Consider the following 20,931-nt stretch of genomic DNA (forward strand, 5'->3'; position numbering starts at 1 on the left):
TGCTTTAAAGATTTTCACCAACTAAGGAGGCTCAAAAGAAAATTTGGTACCTAGTAAAATTCACCATTACCTTAGTCCCTTCTCAAATTAGGGCATAATTAAACAACTATATAAGTAAATATCACTTAACTATCCCACTCACAAACTCAATCTGTATTGGTTTTTCATAATCCATCTTTCCATGGCCCCATGCAATTTCCTTTGCTTAGCTCTCTTCTTAGCGTTGTCATTCTCTGTCTTCGAAATGACATTCGGAGATAGATTGCTCAACCTGGTAACAGCTCTCAATGATCAACCTGCCTCACCTATGAAATGCACTCCATTCCCGGAGATCAAGTCTACCTCAACGAAGTCTATCCAGGAGCCTGTTGGAATATCAAAGGTCAATATACCTTCATTTCCAGGTAAAGCTCGAGTACCAACCAGCAACTGTGAGATTTTTGCTTTCCCACCATTCCTGAGCTACCCATCTTTACCTTTTCCTGATCTACCTCTGGTGCCTGCTTTTCCTTACACACCGCCATCACAGGCATTTCCAACTTCGTACACTGCTCATAGTCAGATGACTCAGACCAAGAAGTCGCCTTAAGTAATAGGGCCTAGAGTTTGCGATAGTCACACACATACATTATGTGTGCTAGATAATGCGTATCATATAACGCAGATGATCCCGGATTCTAATATATTATGTAATGGTTGATGGAAGATACACTTCACTACAACCTCCTCCATCAGTCTCATGCATTGACTGCTGGAGTTTTATGTTCGCACTAGTAATTTCTTCCATTAAATATTATCAGCAGAAATTTAAGTATTTAATCGTTGCTATGAACAGTAGACTTAGTGGATGTTCTTAAAATTCAAATGGAACAGCTTAATATACAATGATAAAGGACCAATACTTCTTAGTTAAGTCAATAACAGAGTATCAAAATCCCAAGTCACAGCAAATCTATTGTTGTTCTATACAACAACACCAGCAGGAAATGGTGGGAACTGAGAAGGGGAGAGAATAATTTTCAACAAGTGTCTCAATTCAGTGCTATCATCATAATTTAACATCCCCATCCCACAATAAGATCACAACCCTAAGCTTAACAGCCCCATCCCACCGGAAAATCATGCCAACATAAGGTAACTTTATTACCCCCAATATAGGTTGAAAGCATCATATAAATTCATGCTTATTCAAGTAGCAGGCCTCAAATTGTTTCATTTAATTAATTATAATAAATGATAAGTTAGCAACCCTCTGAAACCGATATCAGCTTGAACATTCTCTCTTAGCAGCAAAAGTCTCAGCAACTAATAGAGGGAAAGCAATAGTGGCGTCACAGTGCACCTGGTTGCAAGAGAATGCAAGCATCAGATGTGCCCAATTTACAGAGACTTTGGCTACAATTGAAGAGAAACCTTAGCAGGGATAGCAGGTAGAGGAGGGAGAGGCATACCTTAACAGTCTTGGCAGATCCTCGTATCTTTCCCCAGGAGATGGCCTCATCAGGGCGAGCACCTGAATCACTCCCATCAAACTCCTGTGCAGTATTAATGAATACTGCATAATCTGCACCATTACGCATCATATTGGCATTGCAAATATGATGCTTAGGCAGCCCACCCCCAAGAATTATCATACCGGTCTTCCTAGGAACTGCATGAACAGCCTCACCATTCATTGCCCTTATATCTGCTCACAACCAAGAAAAACTTTAGTGTGGACTAATAAAATAAGACGTATTGGCATCAAGCTGGATCAGTACAACATACCTTGAACAATATCAATAACTAGACCTGGACTACGAAATGAATGAAAATATAACATGTCCCCAAGTGAGCCATCTGTTAGACCGGGGCAGAAGACAGGAATATTGTTCTGCAGATAAACAAAAATAAGTGAACAGCTTAGGCATGGAGTTGATTTCCAGCAGAATGATAACTATGAGATACTTCTAATATCATCAAAAGACAGTTAAGATACCAATTACCACTTTTTGAAGTTAAAAAAAAAAATAAAAAAAATCAACAGTGATTAAGATGGTGAGACCAACAATGAATTTGGTATTGCTATATCAGGTGTCTCACCTTGTATGCCCAGTAAAGGTATGAACTCTCATCATTTATTTCTTTTCCCAGACGAGCAATCACTTTAGATGGTGTCCATGTACTCTTCTACAAAAACATTTAAACCGTTTAAGAAAAAAAAATATAATAATAATTAAGCAAACACATTCAAAACATGACTGCAAGTGTATACGATGAAAATCAGAGCCAAAAATCAGAAAATTAAACAATATTTCTCAAAAGGAGATTGGACACCTAACTCAAGAAAAGAAGCATGGGTGAATTCATAGTTACCCTTCAAAAAGAGGGGAGGAAAGGCATTAGATTGACATCAAGGGAGACTATACATATTACATAATGGATTCAAACACTAAGCCACCCATCAGGCCATCATCAATCATAACGTCCGTGTCCTGCAAGCTCCATGTAAACAATGTACGGAGAAAATGACAAGCGACTAGCCATATCAGCTGACTTGAGATCTTCTGCAAGCTTCCTGGGGTAACTTCTCATATGTAAGCTTATCCAAGAGGATCCAAACAATTCAATCAATTTTTTTTCTATGTGAATGGATAGCATGGTGTTTACTCGCTAGGTTATCTTATTTGTTCCTGCTCTTGACAAGCAGCAAAAATTTACCTCTGTGGAAAGGATCTACTTTGGTAATCACCTAATAGAACCCATTAGAGTAGTAGACAATAAACGCTTAGGCTGGTTTGGTTCACCAATTTGGAATGAATATTATGGAATTTCATACAAAGGGGGTATGGAATTCAGGACCCCATACTAGTGTGAAACTGTTTGGTTTAGTCTTGGCATGTATTTTATATCCATTCTTATCATTTTATTCACTCATGGGATGGATATAACAGTAATTTGTAAATTCATTCCACCTTTTAATTTCTTATATAAGTAATGCATAGTGTACATAAGATTTTATAATGAAATGTTATGTATATCAATTTCCCACCATCAAAACATGTATCAGCAATGTCATTTCAGTTGAGAGCTTATAGTATACGTTCCTTCATAAAATCAGGCTTATAGTTATAGCCCCTCAGAAATTATTAGCAATTCAACCCTAAGTAACGGAGGAAAAAAATGTAGTTGCTACACCGATTCAAGACAAACACTAATTTCATAAACAATTCAAAGCGAAAAAGTCTCCAACTTATGACTTTGATCCCGTCATGTGCCAAACACCCAATCGATTACAAAACGAAGGTTACTATCGGCTATCCATCAAAGATCTCACACAGATTCAAGTTACCCACCCAACAATCAATTGATTAAAAAGCAAGACAAATGATTTGAGGGGAAAATATCAGAATTGTTAGTTCTAAAAGTCTACACCAGAGCTGGAGAAGAACTAGCAGTGATGAGTCAATGGTCAACAACACCAGTGATATTGCACACCTCTTCTTCATCTCAATATCATGGCCAGCTAGGATTTGTATCTTCAGGGAATGGATTCAAAATCTTTGGGGGGTGGGAGAGTTGGGGGGGGGGGGGGGGGGGGAATAAGGTATGACATTGTATGGGGTTGGGTGGAGTTTGATACTCCCCACAGTACCCAGATTTAAAATCCAAAGAAAAATGTACACCAAATACTGAAATGGATTCAGACACCATTTCAAATAGGTGAACTAACCACCAATGTTAATAATTTCCCTCAAGTGATCCCTGAGAAACTTGTCCTATCCTCAAAATAAAGGGTATGTATGGCAGTTGGCATATTCTGTGCCATGGGTATGTTTGGCACAGTATTGATGGGAAGCTAACAGCTTAATCCAACCAGGAAATCCATGATGCCTCCATTCACACTTTATTGAAATACAATTAAAGTTGAATTTATAACCTACAGAACCAAATACCTATAAGTTAGAGCATCCAATGGAAGCATTAACTGAAGCCTTCATGCAGTGCAATTATGTGACAATGTGAGGGTGGCAACTCAAATTATCAAACCAAATATGACCAATGAGTAACTCCTGCATTTTAATACTTCATGAAGCTAACCAAAAACCTTAGCAGCCTCCAGTTACTGCTTTAATACATTGCCATTCATCCAAATCCATATAATAGCATAAAACATTGTGCTGATGAAGCAGTGTCAGGATGTTTGCCCCTTTCTAATCATATTAAACCTTAAAATAACAGGGTGTCAAGAATAATGCAATCAAACAATGAATGAGTTTCCATCTTACTTAACAATTCTTATGCTCTATACTTGGGAACTTTCTGTTTATGTAATATTTACACACAAATTTAAGTGGACACAGTGGGGCCACCGCGGGGGGTTGAGTAGGTCTTGCGTATGTTTGGGTGAAGAAAATAATGTATAAAAATAATGACAAACAGCCACAACAAACATCTTGAGGAACATAGAACCCTTCTTTTATTCACTGGATAAGACAATCAGAAAAACAAATTACCTCTAAATTTTGCTCTTCTAACATTTTATCAAATATTGGAATGATCCATTCCTCAAATTTGCAGTAGTTGTCATTGGGAACCAACAAATTACCAATCCGATTTAATCCTTTTGAACGTAATTGAGCTCCAGGTAGAGAAAATTCACCTTTAAATGTAGGTGCAAGACATTTAATAAGATCTTCTTCTACACCGCCTGTAGTTGTTACAATCACATCAACCTGCAGGTATATATATGACAACATTGTTTCAAATTTAAAGAAAAGAAGAAAATAATGTTTTGACTTTTAAGCAAAATATTAAGAGTGAACACAAATTGCTGAAACCAAAAACAGAATCATTCTTAGCCAGAAAATGAAGAATGATGGACCTAAATATCTCTCACATTCTACTGACTAAGAAGCCATTAAGCAATCAAAAAAATTAATTTCTACAGTAAGGTTTAAGGACATCCTAGCCAACCATCAAGAAATAACAATCACTTGCTTTCTATTACATGATTAATGATACAAGTTTAGATTCAAGAATCCACAACAAATGTTTTCAGCCTGTCTCTAGCTTCCAAAAATAAAACCCAGAATCCCAAAGATCAATGCTTTAATCTAGCTTTATATGCCATTAAACACATACTCCCTCCAACCTCCGTTCTTTTTTATCTTCTCATTTGTGTTTTGCGTGGTCTCCCACGTACTACTTTGACCACTAATACCCTCTGGTTTTGTGTTTAGTAAAATTTATGAATATATGATATTATGAAAATCCAAATTGCAACAAATCTAACAATATACCACATGATAAAAAAAATTCTTATATAATAATTACAATATACGGTCAAAGTCTTATAAGTTTGACCACATGAATAATAAATAGGAAGACAAAAAAGAATGGAAGGAGTACATGAAATTCTTCAAGGAAAAGATTTAAATTGTACTAAGCTTCCAGAAACTGCCACCTCATTATTAGTCCAAGGACTGCATGTGTATGAGAAAGTACTCTGGATTTTCACAAATTACAGAAGCACATCAATATATTTTAGTAGCTATTTGTACTTTGTAGTGGAAAAACTAAACTAAAGGTGAATGATATGAGGTATGAAATACATATGTATAGAAAGACTCTGATTGAACTTCCCAGTCAAATAGCTTCCGACATATAGCAAAAAATCAGTTACCAAGCTAAGCGTGGTCTAGTGGTAAGATTGTCACCTTCCAACCTTGAGGTTGGGGGTTCAATCCCCACTAGAGACACTTTGAGGATGGGGATCACTTACCCTTTCCCCTCGCTCTCAAAGTGTCTGACCCGCAAATATCGGGCCAAAAAAACCGTGAGGCTTGAGGTACGGTAAAGGTCTTTCTCCTTACCTTTAAAAAAATAAAAATAAAAAAATAATAATCATAATAATAATAATAATTATATATATATATATTACTTTTATTTGCACAAAAGAAACTTTTTAGCAAAGTGTTATGTATTTAGTTATTTACAACTTGAGGAAAGATGTAGCTGCAAACAACTCTTTATGCACACATGAAGATCATTAACATTAACTTATTTAACTTAATTCCAAAACATATAGAGAACATAAATACATAAAAGATAATTATTTTCTAATTCCCTCACCATATGATGTTGAGCAAGGTATCGAACAGTGTCACGAATACCAGATGAAATTAGATTTGAGGTAAACCCAAGAAACACTTTGCACTTAATGGATTCTCTGTATGTAGGATCCCTCTCCTCTTCACTACAATCTTCAGCGGGTAGCTCATCTGCAAGCCTCCAATCTAGCTTCAGCAGCAGGAAAATCAAATGAACACAAATTAGATGGTGTGAAATATAAGTATATTTAGTTTAAATTTCAAATTAAAATTTGTACTAACCATTTGATTTACTACTTCAATAGCTTCTCCAAGATTAGATGCTTGGAAACCAGTGGAGATAAAAGATTTAAAGAGCTGAGGATAATTTACTCCTTGGTTAAAGTCATAGCCCTGAATCTTGATGCATTTTCCTTCTAGAGATTCTGATTCCTTAAAGACTGTCGAGTGAACGGATGACAAAATATTGTTTTCCATTTCGTATCATCAATAAAATCTATCACAAGAAAAAAGCTTGACTCCTCAGATGATGAATAGCTTATTAAGAAGAAAAAAAAAATCCTACCAATATCTTGCAATAAAAGAAAGGATGAATTCAGCATAAAATCACAATTAATCGGAAATAGCATTCACCTTGATCCCTAAAATCCTTTAAAAAAAAAAAAAAAAAAAAAGCCCTATGCTCAGGCATAACAAACTTAAACTTCAATTCTCACCACTCCCTTGAAATCACACGACTACGGCATAATATAACCAATCTACCACTCAGTTTCATCTCAAATTGGTGTTGGATCCTCCACACTTTTAAGGGGACTTGACACTTTGACAGATGACACTTCACTTTGATACAATAAAAATGACTACTTAATCATAAAATAGCGGAGTCTGACACCTAGACGGCTAGACACATACCCATATCCGACATGAGCTCCCGAGTAACATAGACTAAAGGACGACGTTACTAATAAACAATGTATCATTTCTTTCACTTGAATTATCCATCTCTTTCTTACTCATTTGTCCTTCAATTTACCCAGTAGTTTTTCTTCAATTTAAATTTACTAGCTTCACAGATAATAACCAAATTACGTAGTACTAATTTCTTATTACCATAACAAATTTGTTACACAAAATTAAAACCCTTTAAAACCCTCTCCTCCATACTCTACCTAACAAACTAAGAATTAACAGATATAATTTGTAACTCTACAATTATTTAACCCAAATCAATTCAAATGGCTAATGAACTTTTCAATTCAAGAATTTAAGAGAATTCAATACATTGAAACAGAAAATACAGTAATTATAGCATCAAAACTTAAATTTTAAACGAAAAGTAAAAAATTGAAATCTATAAGTATAAAAGAAAAATGGAGAAAGTTACCAGAACAGAGGTCAAATGACAGGTGACAGACTTAACGAGTAGTAATGAGCGACGGTTGAAGGATGAAGCCGGAACCGGAAGGCAGGAGACAGTAGAACGGCTAATCGGACTTTCTTTAAAATGTCTCAATAATAGTACGGAGTACTGATTAACTCAAAGCGGTCTCAACTTTAAGTATTTCTTCTCAAAACGATTCCTAATACTAGGGCATGTTCTAATTGATTAAACTGATGGAGTTGAAATGAATTAAAAATAATAATTATTTGCCTCATTGTCAAAATGTGGGTCAAATTTTAATAACTTTGACCATGAATTTCCGTTGTTCTTACAAAGGAAATATAGTTACACATGAAATCTTATGTTGACTCGTGCTATTATAAATTTAATTAATATCAATTTTTTTTATAATTTTTACACATATGGATATTGAGATATAAACGTTTTTATACGCCTCTTGAAGATCATGTAATGTCAAATGAGGCAAAAATAAAGAGACAGAGAATGTATTACTTCCTCTTTTTTTTTTTTTTTTTGCAACATTTATCATATTTGGATGTTTTGTACAAGTAGAGGTGTCAATTCGGATAATCAGATGGAGTTTGGTTTGGGTTTATTCGGTTTGGGTCTGCTCGGGTCGAATATATTCGGTTCAAAATTACTCTTTTAACCCGTTTCGGGTAGGATCAGGTCACTTTCAGATCGGGTCAACATTTTGTCGAGTCCAGATCAGATTTGGGTCGGGTCAACTTCAGATCGATTCATATTCGGTTAGGATAAAATAGATTCAGTTTCAAAACGGGCTTGCCCGGGTTAATCTTGGGACATATGACTTGGATCGGGTTGTTTCGATACAATTGATTTCGATTCTGTTAAGTTTGGTTTGATTACTAAAGTTGATTTAAAATTCGGTCAATTTTGATTTAGATACTTTCATGTATGCATTGGTATTGTTTTGGTTGTGTTAACCAAATTTAATATTCAAATAATTACATTTTTAAAATTAGAGTAATTATTAGGTTTTTTTTTCTCTTGTTGGGTTGATATCATGTTATTCATGTGCCATTTTTCCATATCATGTCATTAATATAGGTTTAATAAGTAAAAATAAAAAAAAAATTAATTTTTTTTAAAAAAAAAAAAAAAAAAAAGCTAAACAACAGGTTAGTTTAAAATTATGGTTAGTTTGAAATCATGTCAAGTTAAAATCAGGTCAGGTTAGTATCAGATTGGATAAAAAACATATCAGATTGAATCGAGTGTTTGTCGGGTTAACTCGGTTCAAATTGATTTCAGGTCATGTCAAACCGGTTCGGTTTGAGTTCAATTCAGGTCAAATCGGTTTCGGGTTGAGTTCAAGTCGGGTCAAATCGGTGCTGCATTAAGTTTAAATCGAGTCAAATTCAAACTTGGGTTGAGTTCAATTCGGTTAAATCGAATTGGTTACAATTCAAAATGGAAGGTTTTATTTGATTCGGTCTGGTTTTGACACCTTTATGTACAAGTATTACTTACAACAAACTCCTTGTTTCCTTTATTTGGAAACTTTTTTCTGCCAAATGACCAATATACCCTCATTGAAATTTTGTTAGCACATAATACTTGTAATACCCCGTATTTTTATGTATTTTTATCAAGTATTTAAGTATTAACAAAATGTATTGTTAAGGGTTCAAGTATTTTAATTAAATATTTGAAAGGGTTAAAGTATTTTAAATATAAGGTTTTATGAAAGTAAAATATATTTTGGGCCAAACGTTTATTAATTATTGGGTAATGTAAATTATTCATACATACGCTTATTGGAATAACCCATTCCAAAACCCATAACTTAAGCCCTATCCCATAACTTAAGCCCACATTTTTATAAGCCCAAATTTAACCCTACGCTCTCTACTCTATAAATACCCCATGAATCCCCAAAAATTTCCCACACAAAAAGGTTAGTCTTATTTTCTTTCTCCTTTGTTTTATTAATTTGTGTAATTATAATTATTGATTTATGGGTTTTTATTTTATTATTTGAAATTAATTTAATTAGTATCAAATTGTATTTTGATGATTAAACTTGATAATTTCCGATTTTATAAATTTCATAATTTTCAGATTTTGTAAATTTTATAACCTAGGGTTTTTAATTATTGAAAATCATGATTTTAGGGTTTTTTTTATGAACAATTGATTTAGGAATTTTATAGTAATGATGTTTTGAAATTTTGATGATTATAACTACTGATTAGTTTAACTTAATTCTAGATTATTTTGAACACGTAAATTCGTGTTTTAATATTTAAATTTCCGTTCGTTAATATTAATCCCGTTTTAATTCCGATCAGGTTCTGAACTCATCCGATTTTGATTAAAAAAAAAAAGTAGTGTTTTCCATGTGGAAACAACGTTCTAAGAAAGAGTAATTACCTTTAGTAGTAAGGACCCCCCTCTCGTGGCCAAATTCAGCCTCTAAATATGATTTTCGGGCAGTTTTTGATTTTTAACGAAGTTTTTTTTTTATGCTTTAAATTTTATCCTTGAGTTTAAAAGGGTAAGTGATAATTTAATGTTTCTATGGATAATTTAAGTATAAAGATATATTTAATGAAGTTTTAAAGGGTTTTTGATTAGTTTAAAATGCTGGAATTTTATTTAAAGTAGTATAATTATGATTTTAATAAAAAGTGTGATTACCCATTAAAAAGGAGTTTAATTAGGGGTTTTAAAATAATTTTTAGATTATTTTAAGTAGTCTAAAGTAAATTTAAGTTGCTGGAAATTGTGTATACAAGGAGAATTAATATAGTATTATTGTCCCTTTATGTAGGAGACTTGATTCGGGAATTGTTGTAATGTAATCGGCTACTTTAAGGGCTTAATTGAGGTACGTTCGCGTACTTAGCATATTTTGGTGATCTGATGTAGTATCATGTTAGGCTTAATTTAAATTAATCTCAAGTAGTATCATGCTAAGATTATGATTGGAAATTGTGGGTTATTGATATTGGTGATTAAATTGGAAAGCATGATTTATTTGTGATGAATTATGGAATGGAAAGTTATATTTCGGCGTGTTTGTATGAACCACACTTTTATTTATGGCATGTTGGAATGCATATTTAATTAAACTACATGTTTAATTTGGCTTTGAATATTGAAAAGGAATTTTATTATGGTTCATATAATTTTTATTGATGTTATAAGCATGGGAAAGAAGCTATACAAGTGTCTATGTACATGAGGAATAAATTATATTTTGGTGCCTTAGTGCACTTAAAGGTGTTTCTAACACCAAGGGATAGAATTTGTGGCGCTTTATGCGTTTAAGGTGTTTTTGACACTGAGGTAGATTTAAAAAGGGTTCAACATTAAATATTATGTGGTCACTAATTATTCAAGAACTAAATTGTTATGTTTGATTGTTTGAATAATTATCATTGATTGAATTATTATGGTTTGAGAGTCATCACCAAGTTTAATAATATGTAAATAACGTAAAGTGAAAGAGATTACGCACCTAAATTCTTGGAACGTATATACCTTGAGTATGAACATATGGGGGGAGTTATGGGGTTTTATATTTAACCATAACTTCTACTGGAGTACAGGACGCTGTTGTATGGAATAATTTCAAGCCTTTAAATCCCACTAGCTCGAACCCCACTGTGATCATACACTAAAGTACGGTGGCGTCCAAAAGGGAAGAAGATAGAGCAAAAGAGTCGCCAACAAGTTTTTAAGGAACTTGTAAACCGTTCACGAGGTGAAGGTTACACCCCTTAACGATCCAAGAGATCGTCAACTCCATAAGGTCATGAACCAAATAAGGGTTCGGGGATGATGGTACAAATCCAACCTAAAAGAGATTGAACCTGCCCTAATAATAGGCCTCTACTTTATTCTGATCGTATTCATGTGCGCTTTCTGACTAACATGCAATCAATAGGATTAACCCTAAACCTGTTTAATCTATGTTGGTTGAATTTAATGCACAAATAAATCTATTATTGGCGATCACTTGAATTATAATCACAATTAACCTTAACAAGATTATTAATTATCTTATTAAGCGTGATTACAAGTACAAATTCCCTTTAACATGCATAAAAGGTGTGATCAAGCAATAAATAATAAGCATCAAGCAACATAATAGATAATAAATATCATGAATAATAATAATAATCATCATAAAATTATAATCATAATCAAAATAATTATAATCATAAATAAAATAATCATTATCAAAATAATAATAATAATAATAATAATAATATTCATAATCATCATAAATTATAACAATTATAATCATAATCATAATCATGTTCATGTTAATGTTAAAGCATAATAAAAGCAAGATCCTAGGCATGATACTAACAAGATTAATAACAAACCCTTGCATGTCACTAAGCAATAAAAATCAAATCTTTAACCCTAACATGATACTAACAATCATAAATATTAGGAAGAGAACAAAAGGCATCATAGCAATCATATTTAATATTAAAAATACCCTAGACATGATACTAGGAATCAAGATAACAATTTAAACATGATATCTACATCATAATATCAATTAAAACCATTAACGTACTTACTTTGATGCCTCGTACCTCTTTCTAATAACAAAATACACACGTTAGTAAGTTCAAGGAAAATAATAATCAAAACAATTAAATTAAATAATTGAAATAGAGATTTGGGACCAAACCCTCAGAAATTAAACCTTTCACGTCTAGGGCGAAGGCAACTTCGAATATGGATAGGTGTTTCTAGATTTTGTGAATGCGGAATTTTGTAGGAAAAAACAAGAAAGAATTGAATGCTAAAGAATACTTGAGAATGAGAGAATGGGTGAATTTGTGAATATTGGTAGATGTAGATGATAACTTGCGAATGAATAGAATTGGTGAATGAAAACGGAGTTTTTGATACGATATTTATAAAGAAAATCATCCAAAAAAGATAATTTAACAAAACAGAGTCTGAAGATCGCAAAACAGGATTGGCGCCAAACCTGGCTAGCTGGCGTCAGGCACCAGTGGCTAGCGCCAGGCGCCAATGGCTAGCGCTTGGCGCCAAGCCTGGTTCCAGGCGCCAAGGCCTGGGGTTGGACGCCAAACTGGATTTCAACGCGTTTTCGAAAATCTGATAAATTTCCCGTACTGGAAGATAAAATAATATAATTTCTTTGAAAATGCTATTTGATCTTGATTAAAACTCTGAAAAGTCAACAAAGTCAACTTATCAATGCTAATTGAATTAGGAATGAAAAGAACCTTCTAGAAGATTCTAGAATACTAAAACCATTCCTAATTGCATTAGGAATGATAAATCACATTAGGCCCTCCCCTAGATCATTGGGCCGTACATAAAGCTCAAACCGGGCCCAGTTTAGTAAATTGGCCATAACTTCCTCAATATTCATCGGAATTGGGCTTATAATATATCATTGGAAAGGTCTTTGCAATCTCCATCCAACTACACCACTATTGGACCTATATCATGGACCAACCAAACCGGATTGGCTTATTTCTTAAAATAAAGTTTTCCAAAACAGGGAGAAGAGAAAAGAAATAAAACTTTCCGCAACACTAGACCTTTCCACACTTTCGTTTCATTCGATTATGATTCGACGTGAAAGGTACTCATCACCGGATATGGTTTTGGGGAGACACAAATGGGTGTCTACAACTGTACATTCCTTTTATTTATTATTATGCACAGGAATTCTGCCACCTATGTGTGGTTTTTATGCTGGCACGGTTAGCTTCCGTGTCAGTAACCTCAAATTTATTTGGGGAGGTAGAGTTGGAAACCCGTTCGATGCGTAATCAATACTAAATAAATTATTTAGTGTCTAGTTGAAAGGTTTTGTTGAATGTTGTGTGTGCTTATAAAACAGGTGCATTGTGTTGATGAGTGAAATCATGTTAGTGTGTTTAAATACGCTTATGTACTCAGCTTTGCTGATTGTGTGTGTTTGTGTGCTTGTTGGCCTTGTCTTTACTTTGTCCCTACGACGACCCATTTCTAATGGCGAGTAGTGGGGACAAATAGAGAGGAGTTTTTTCAGGTGATGAAGCATATTCATGATCGGCATGAGTGAAGAGCGAGTCATGCTAGATTCTATTAGTTTATGATGTGTTTAATGTTTTGATTATTTTATATTATGGATATTCATGAGACTAACGCAAAGGTTTTTCATATTAAATTGGTGTCTTAGTGGATTTGGTGGGTCGTCGGTGGTTCGTCGGGGGTTATCGTGGATTTGGTGATGGTTCTGGGTTTGCTGGGTTCGTGGGTAGGTTTGGTGGTTTCATGATTTGCTTGGGGGGGGGATTTGTAGGTGAGTTTGGTGGTTACTTTGGGTGGGTCTAGATCTGGTGGTTTCATTTGTTTTGTTGGGTGATTTTGGTGGTTTCGTTGGGTGGGTCTAGATTTGGATTCGTGGGTGGTGGTTTTTATGGTGATTTTTGGTGGTGGTTTCGTTGGCATGGGTCTAGGTGGTGGTTGGTCGTGGGTCTGGATATGGGTTCATGGATTGTGGCTCTGGGTGGTAGTGGTTTGTGGGTGGTGATTTCGAGTGGCGTGTAGTAGGTTACGGAATCCTAACGGATTTTGTTAAGTGGTACCAAAACCTATATTTTGTAACTTTGATAAATACCAAGATAAAATAAAATTTTAGATGGGTACCAAAAATAAATAGGATCATTTTCGAGGTACCAAAATTTAAAATTTCCTAATAAAAAGTAGAGAATATTGTATGGGAAAGATAAAAAGTAAGTAATATATTGTTTTTTGGTTATATGTGTATTTTATAACGGAAAGATAAAAATTAAGTTATGTGCTATTTTTAGAAACAAACACATCATTTTAGGACACCTGAGAAGGTAAACAGACACATTAAAAACGGGACTGAGAGAGTACTAATTAAGGGTTCAAAATTTATTAATATCCATGTTGACTCGGTGCGTGTATAAAAGGCTAGTAGCCTAGTACTATAATAAATGAAGTAGAACGTTATTAAATATTGTTTTGTACGAGTAGTATTTTAAAATGCAAGACTAAGGGCATGTTCCGATTGACTGAACTCAGTTGAACTGAACTGAACTGAACTGAACTTATTAATTAGTGATTTTTAACTACGGATTAGTGATCTTTGATTATTTATTGATTATTTATTCCTATAAATATGTGTATATACAAATGTACATATTAATAATAATAATAATAACAATAATATTATTATTAATTATTGATTATTATTATTATTATTATTATTTATTGATTATTATTATTATTATTATTGTTGTTGTTGTTGTTGTTGTTGTTGTTGTTGTTGTTGTTGTTGTTGTTGTTGTTGTTGTTGTTGTTGTTGTTATTGTTGTTGTTGTTATTATTATTATTATTATTATTATTATTATTATTATTATTATTTATTATTATTATTAGTAGTATTATTATTTCAATTATTATTGTTGTTGTTATTATTATTATTATTATTATTATTATTATTATTATTATTTATTGATTATTATTATTATTATTATTTATTACTTATTGATTATTATTATTATTATTGTTAATATTATTATTAATATTATTATTATTATTATTATTATTATTATTGTTGTTGTTGTTGTTGTTGTTGTTGTTGTTGTTGTTGTCGTCGTCGTTTTAATAAGAGCTTAAAAGAATAAAATTTGGCTTTATATCATTAGCAATATCATTAGACGTAAATTAAGAGCTGAACTGAACTGAACTGAACTGAATTTCAACGAAAGAGAACAGACCCTAAAAAAAGAAATTTAAGGGGGAAGAGAATATATACTTCGTAATACTTTGCGTATGTGTGAGAGAAAGAAAGAGAACAAACATGAAATATCGACAAAGAGCGTAAGGGCATGCTTCATTATTAGAATATTGTTAATTGCTTTTAAAGTACTTGTCGTAGCTCTTTTTGATTAGCTTATGATGAAGAAATTGATACAACACTTCAATCTGAGTTTGAAAGTAAATGGCATAACAAAAGTTGTTTATTTTATAATGCATACACTATAATGATGCATGTATATTTTGCTTGGTTCTGCGTAAAGTAAAATTGATTTCAATATTGAGGTAACTTTTTACTTATTAAAATCTAAAATGATTTCAATATTGTTTTGTAATTAATCATTAATGATTTTTTTTAGTAAAATCACAGAAGATTATACTAAATTGGTTCCATATAAAGTATTTTAGGGGAATAAATCCGAGTCAGTACAGTTTTGTATAATTCTATTCATTATAAAATGTTAAAGAATATTTATTACGAAGTATATATAATCATATACACAATGACTTCTAATATCGGTCGTTATCTCTTGATTCTTACCAATTTACAATAGTTAGTGTTTGGACCCCCTATGGGCCCATGTTCATTAAATACATAAATTACCAAAATGCCCTTAGTTAAACCCTAAACAGGAAAATTCAATCATCATGCGCAGCACGCATCCCGAGAAACCCTAATATAGCCCAACATGGCCTAACACGGCCCAGAACGACCAGAAACCCTAATCCTAACCCTAATCAAGTTAGTTAATCCTCTCCTATAAATGCTAATCTTCATAGATTAGCGAGGTAATTAATTCTTTCTCCACACACTCTTTCTCTACAAATTCTCTCTCTAAACACACTTTACTGACTTAACCGTCGGAGGGGCTTTCTCGGGAACAACCCCCGAGGCAGTTGACTTTCGTTGTTTTGAGGACTCGGTTTGACCAGACGAGCAGGCTCCCCTTCAACTTCGATCCGAAATTCTTTTGCAGAAACAATTGGCGCCGTCTGTGGGGACACGTCAAACAAAAGTCATGGTCACCACCCGTCGAACCGATCCTTCCCAAAATGCTGGTGGGCAGAATCAATCTCAAGGCCAGTCACGCCCACCTCGTCAGCCGCGGAACAACCCGCAATCAAACCGTGAAGATGAAGGTGACAACATGGAGGTTGAACAACCCGTTGATCAAGGAAATCAGCAACCTGTGACTAGGCAAGATCTAGAAAAGTTGACCGAGCAGTTCAACACAACTCTCCAGGACACCCTCAGACAACTGACCGAAGCTGTGAAAAACAACCAAGCTAGTCCCTCTTACCGGCCACCACAAGACCAGGGACGCCAAGCGTCACAGAACAATCAAAGGGCACAGACCCACAATGTTCCCCGACGAAGCGGAGGACAAAGCCGTAGGGCACAGCCCGTCGGTACCACTAGGTCCGTCCTTAGTACATCTGGAAACCGTCGCCGATCTCCTCATGATCAGCCTGTCATATCACCGGTCCGCATAGAATCCAACCGGCACTCTACCGCAAGCCGACGCCGGAGGGAGGGTGAACCGGCAAACCGGGTTAGAGACCCGAATGCTAGACGACTCATTGATAAGATGCGCTTACAACGGCGCGAGATGGACGCCCGAGAACTCATTAACAGACGTAGGATAATCGAGCAACGCCAAGCACGTGATAACGATGAGAATAGGGCACGGAGTCGTAGGCAAAGCCGGAGTCCGAGATCGCCTGATCAGCGATCACCTTCTCGTCGGGAGGATGTAGGAGAATTAGAAGATCCTCCAAGGCAGGACAGATCTGAGCGAGATCCCATATCTCGTCATACAAGCCATAGACCTCGGGAAGAAGAAAGAACTCGAGACCAAGATGACCAGCCACCACGGTTGCCATCACATTTGTCCACGCCGCTAACTCCATTGAGCCAGGAGCTAATGAATGCCCCAAAGGTGGACAAGGTCAAGATGCCTACCATAGAGCCTTTCGCTGGAACTACCGATCCTGATGAGCACTTAGCTGCATATGCCGCGCAAATGAGTGTGCAAACAAGTTGCGAGGCCACATGGTGTAAGTATTTCCCCACTACTCTAAAGGGACAAGCCTTGTTGTGGTTCCAAAAGTGTGTGCCTAAAGGTAGTATCCATAGCTACCAAGACTTGGAACGTGTGTTTGTTAGTCGTTTCAAGGACACAGCAAGACAGAAAAAAAAAACAAGTGTCAATCTGATGGTTTTGACACAAGGGAAGACGGAGACCTTGCAGAACTACATACGAAGGTTCAATCAAGAATCTTTGAAAATTCAAAACTTACCAGATGAGACAGCCCTAACAGCCTTTTTGGTCGGGCTGAGTTCCACGAATTTCAAATTTAAGCTGATCGAGTCAGGGGTTTCAACCCTCACTGAAGCCATGGAGCGGGCCCATAAGAATATACAAGCCTCGGAAGTTTGTGGCACAAGCCGTGAAAATAATCCACCAGAGAAAAAACGGAAACATGAGGATGAACCTTCAAGGAGCCAACCGTCCAAACTGATCACAGATCATGGTAACGACCCTCGGTACAACCGTAATCGTCGAGAAATCTATTTGGACATTAAAGAGAAAAACATGTTGCCAAGGCCTCCTATAGTTCGGACCCCCGAGGAGAAGAGGGACAAGAGACTCTGGTGCGAGTATCATCGCGAATGCGGGCATACCATAAAGAATTGTAGGGAGTTAAAGAAATCCCTTGATCAACTTGCTGACGAAGGCAAAACTTAACAGATACCTCAAAGAATCTGACCGCTCGAACAAGGAGAAGGAAAAGGCAAGAGATACTCGCAGCGACGACACCGGTGGACATGTCGCCGTCATTTCCGGTGGCTTAGCACTCGGAGGATCGATGAACAAAGCAAAAGACAACCTACGAACCTTGCAACATCAAGTGCTCAAGGTCACACCCATTTCAACGCCCTCTTCGCCTATCATGATGTTCGGTGGAAAGTTAGAACGCCCTTTGCAAGTCCCTCACGACGACCCCTTGGTCATTGAGATGAAAATTGCCAACTTCAGAGTTAGTCGAGTGCTCGTCGATAGCGGGTCATCAGCAGACCTCATCACCCTTGATTGCTTGAGGTGTTTGAAATACAACGAAGATGATCTAACACCCGTAGACAGACCCTTAATCGGCTTTGGGGGATAGTCCGTCTTTCCCAAAGGGACAATCCGTTTACCAGTTCGACTTGGTCCCAAAGGGAAGGGTAGATCGGTGATTACCCACTTTTTGGTGGTGGACACACCCTTGCCCTACAATGTCATACTCGGACGATCGTTATTGAACAAGGTAAAGGCAGCCATATCAGTCTATCAGCTGCTCATGCAATTCGAGCTTGAAGATGGAACAGTTGGGAAAGTATATGGAGACCAAGGACCGCTAGAGAATGTTACGTCAATAGCTTGAAGCGAGCACCGAAGCACTCGTTGAACCATCGAAGAAGAACAAAGTAACTGACCCTTCCGTCCTTTTCACTGAAGAATCTAGGGGGGTAGACAAACCCCAGCCCATAGAAGAAGATAAGGAAGAAGTCATTGGCATCGCAGAAGAAACGGTGCGGGTCAGAACAAATATCGACGCTGCATTGCGCACTCAAATAATCAATGTGCTTAAGGCACACCATGATGTCTTTGCCTACCCAGTAGGCGAGATGCCCGGCATAGACCCTGCCATTATGACTCATCGCTTGAACATCAAGCCAGGCTACAAGCCTGTTAAACAAAAGTTGAGGCATCAAGGCCCCGAGCGCACCGCCGCGGCTGCAGCAGAAGTAAAGAAGCTACTCGAAGCAGGGTTCATTAAAGTATGTCAGTATACGGATTGGCTTGCGAATGTTGTGTTGGTCAAGAAACCCTCTGGGGCATGGAGAATGTGCGTCGACTTCACTGACTTAAACAAGGCGTGCCCCAAGGATGACCATCCTCTCCCTAAGATAGACAAGCTTGTGGATTCAACGGCTGGACATGCTCTATTCAGCTTCATGGATGCAAACGCGGGATATCATCAAATCCCCATGGCAGAAGAGGACCAGCCACATACCGCGTTCATCACTAACCAAGGAGTATATTGTTACAAGGCCATGCCTTTCGGCCTCAAAAATGCTGGAGCCATATACCAGAGGTTCATCAACAGAATCTTTGAAGGGCAATTAGGGAGAAACGTCGAAGCCTACGTTGATGACATGATAGTAAAGAGTCGCCATGAGAAGGACCATGTCACAGACTTGGTCGAAACGCTTGCGACATTGAGAAAATATGGGATGAAGTTAAATCCCAGAAAGTGTGTGTTTGGAGTCAAGGGAGGCAAATGCCTTGGCTTCCTTGTTAATGAGAGGGGCATTGAAGATAACCCCGACAAAATCAGAGCCATCCTAGATATGCAGACCCCTAGAAGTGTAAAGGGGCGTTAGACACTTCATCACTCACATGACACCCCGAGCGCCAAAACGACCTCTTTTATAAGTTGGAAAGACGTGCAAACGTGATCAAAAAAGTCCGAAGCCATTGGCCGAGGATTGAATCATCGCCCATAAAGATAAAAGGTTATAGTGCATAAGAAGATTATCGCCCACCATGGGTGGCCTAAGTCAAAATCGCCCACCATGCTGGTGCGAGCTGGTGCCAGCAAGCATGCTAGGCATCAGCGCCCAGCTGCTGGTGCGTGCTGGTGCCCAGCAGCGCCGCTAGGCATCAGCGCCCGCAAGCCTACCAGGCATCAGCGCCCAGTAAGCCTACCAGGCATCAGCGCCCAGCAGTAACGCTACCAGGCATCAGCGCCCAGCAAGCCTGCCAGGCAGCAGCGCCCGGCAGCTAGCTGCCAGCATTAGCGCCCGGCAGCATCAGCGCCCAGCACCAACAAGCTGCTTGCCATGCAGCATCAGCGCCCAGCAGCAGCTAGCTGCGTGCCAGGCAGCATCAGCGCCCAGCAGCAGCAGGCTGCCTGCCAGGCAGCATCAACGCCCAGCAGCAGCAGGCTGCCTGCCGTGCTAGGCAGCATCAGCGCCCAGCAGCAGCAAGCTGCGTGGTAGGCAGCATCAGCGCCCAGGCTACCTGCCAGCAGCATCGGCGCCCACCAGGTGCTCGACCAAAAAAAAAAAAATTGTCGGGTCGATTGATTTCATTCGATCAATATTTTTCCGACAAACTCCCAAACCGCAGAGTGCGCTTTACGACTTTGTCGTGGGGCTAATGTTTGGACCCCCTGTGGGCCCACGTTCATTAAATACATAAATTACCAAAATGCCCTTAGTTAAACCCTAAACAGGAAAATTCAATCATCATGCGCAGCACGCATCCCGAGAAACCCTATATAGCCCAACAGGGCCTAACACGGCCCAGAACGGCCAGAAACCCCAATCCTAACCCTAATCAAGTTAGTTAATCCTCTCCTATAAATGTTAATCTTCACAGATTAGCGAGGTAATTAATTCTTTCTCCACACACTCTCTCTCTACAAATTCTCACTCTAAACACAATTTACTGACTTAACCGTCGGAGGGGCTTTCTCGGGAACACCCCTCGAGGCAGTTGACTTTTGTTGTTTTGCAGGACTCGGTTTGACCAGACGAGCAGGCTCCCCTTTAACTTCGATCCGAAATTCTTTTGCAGAAAC

General features: G+C 37.1%; 1 protein-coding gene across 2 annotated transcripts; it reads right to left on the bottom strand.

Annotated features, from left to right (window-relative positions):
* Nucleotides 1-864: 864 nt before the first annotated feature.
* Nucleotides 865-7,632, bottom strand: LOC110721127 (deoxyhypusine synthase-like). 2 transcript variants are annotated; one of them, XM_021900259.1, is made up of 8 exons: nucleotides 7,477-7,632; nucleotides 6,375-6,588; nucleotides 6,115-6,282; nucleotides 4,497-4,715; nucleotides 2,083-2,169; nucleotides 1,768-1,873; nucleotides 1,452-1,687; nucleotides 865-1,342 (listed from the first exon to the last, which is right to left on the bottom strand). In XM_021900259.1, exons 2-8 carry the CDS (start codon nucleotides 6,567-6,569, stop codon nucleotides 1,265-1,267), a joined length of 1,089 nt encoding a protein of 362 aa, XP_021755951.1. In that variant the 5' UTR covers nucleotides 6,570-6,588; nucleotides 7,477-7,632; the 3' UTR covers nucleotides 865-1,264. The 2 variants fall into 2 exon arrangements, with proteins under 2 accessions (XP_021755951.1, XP_021755958.1); XM_021900266.1 differs by lacking the exon at nucleotides 7,477-7,632 and having other exon boundaries at nucleotides 1,204-1,342; nucleotides 6,115-6,278; nucleotides 6,375-6,473.
* Between the last annotated feature and the right edge of the window lie 13,299 nt (nucleotides 7,633-20,931).

This window comes from Chenopodium quinoa, unplaced genomic scaffold (assembly GCF_001683475.1).
Source record: "Chenopodium quinoa cultivar QQ74 unplaced genomic scaffold, ASM168347v1, whole genome shotgun sequence".
Classification (NCBI taxonomy): Eukaryota; Viridiplantae; Streptophyta; class Magnoliopsida; order Caryophyllales; family Amaranthaceae; genus Chenopodium; species Chenopodium quinoa.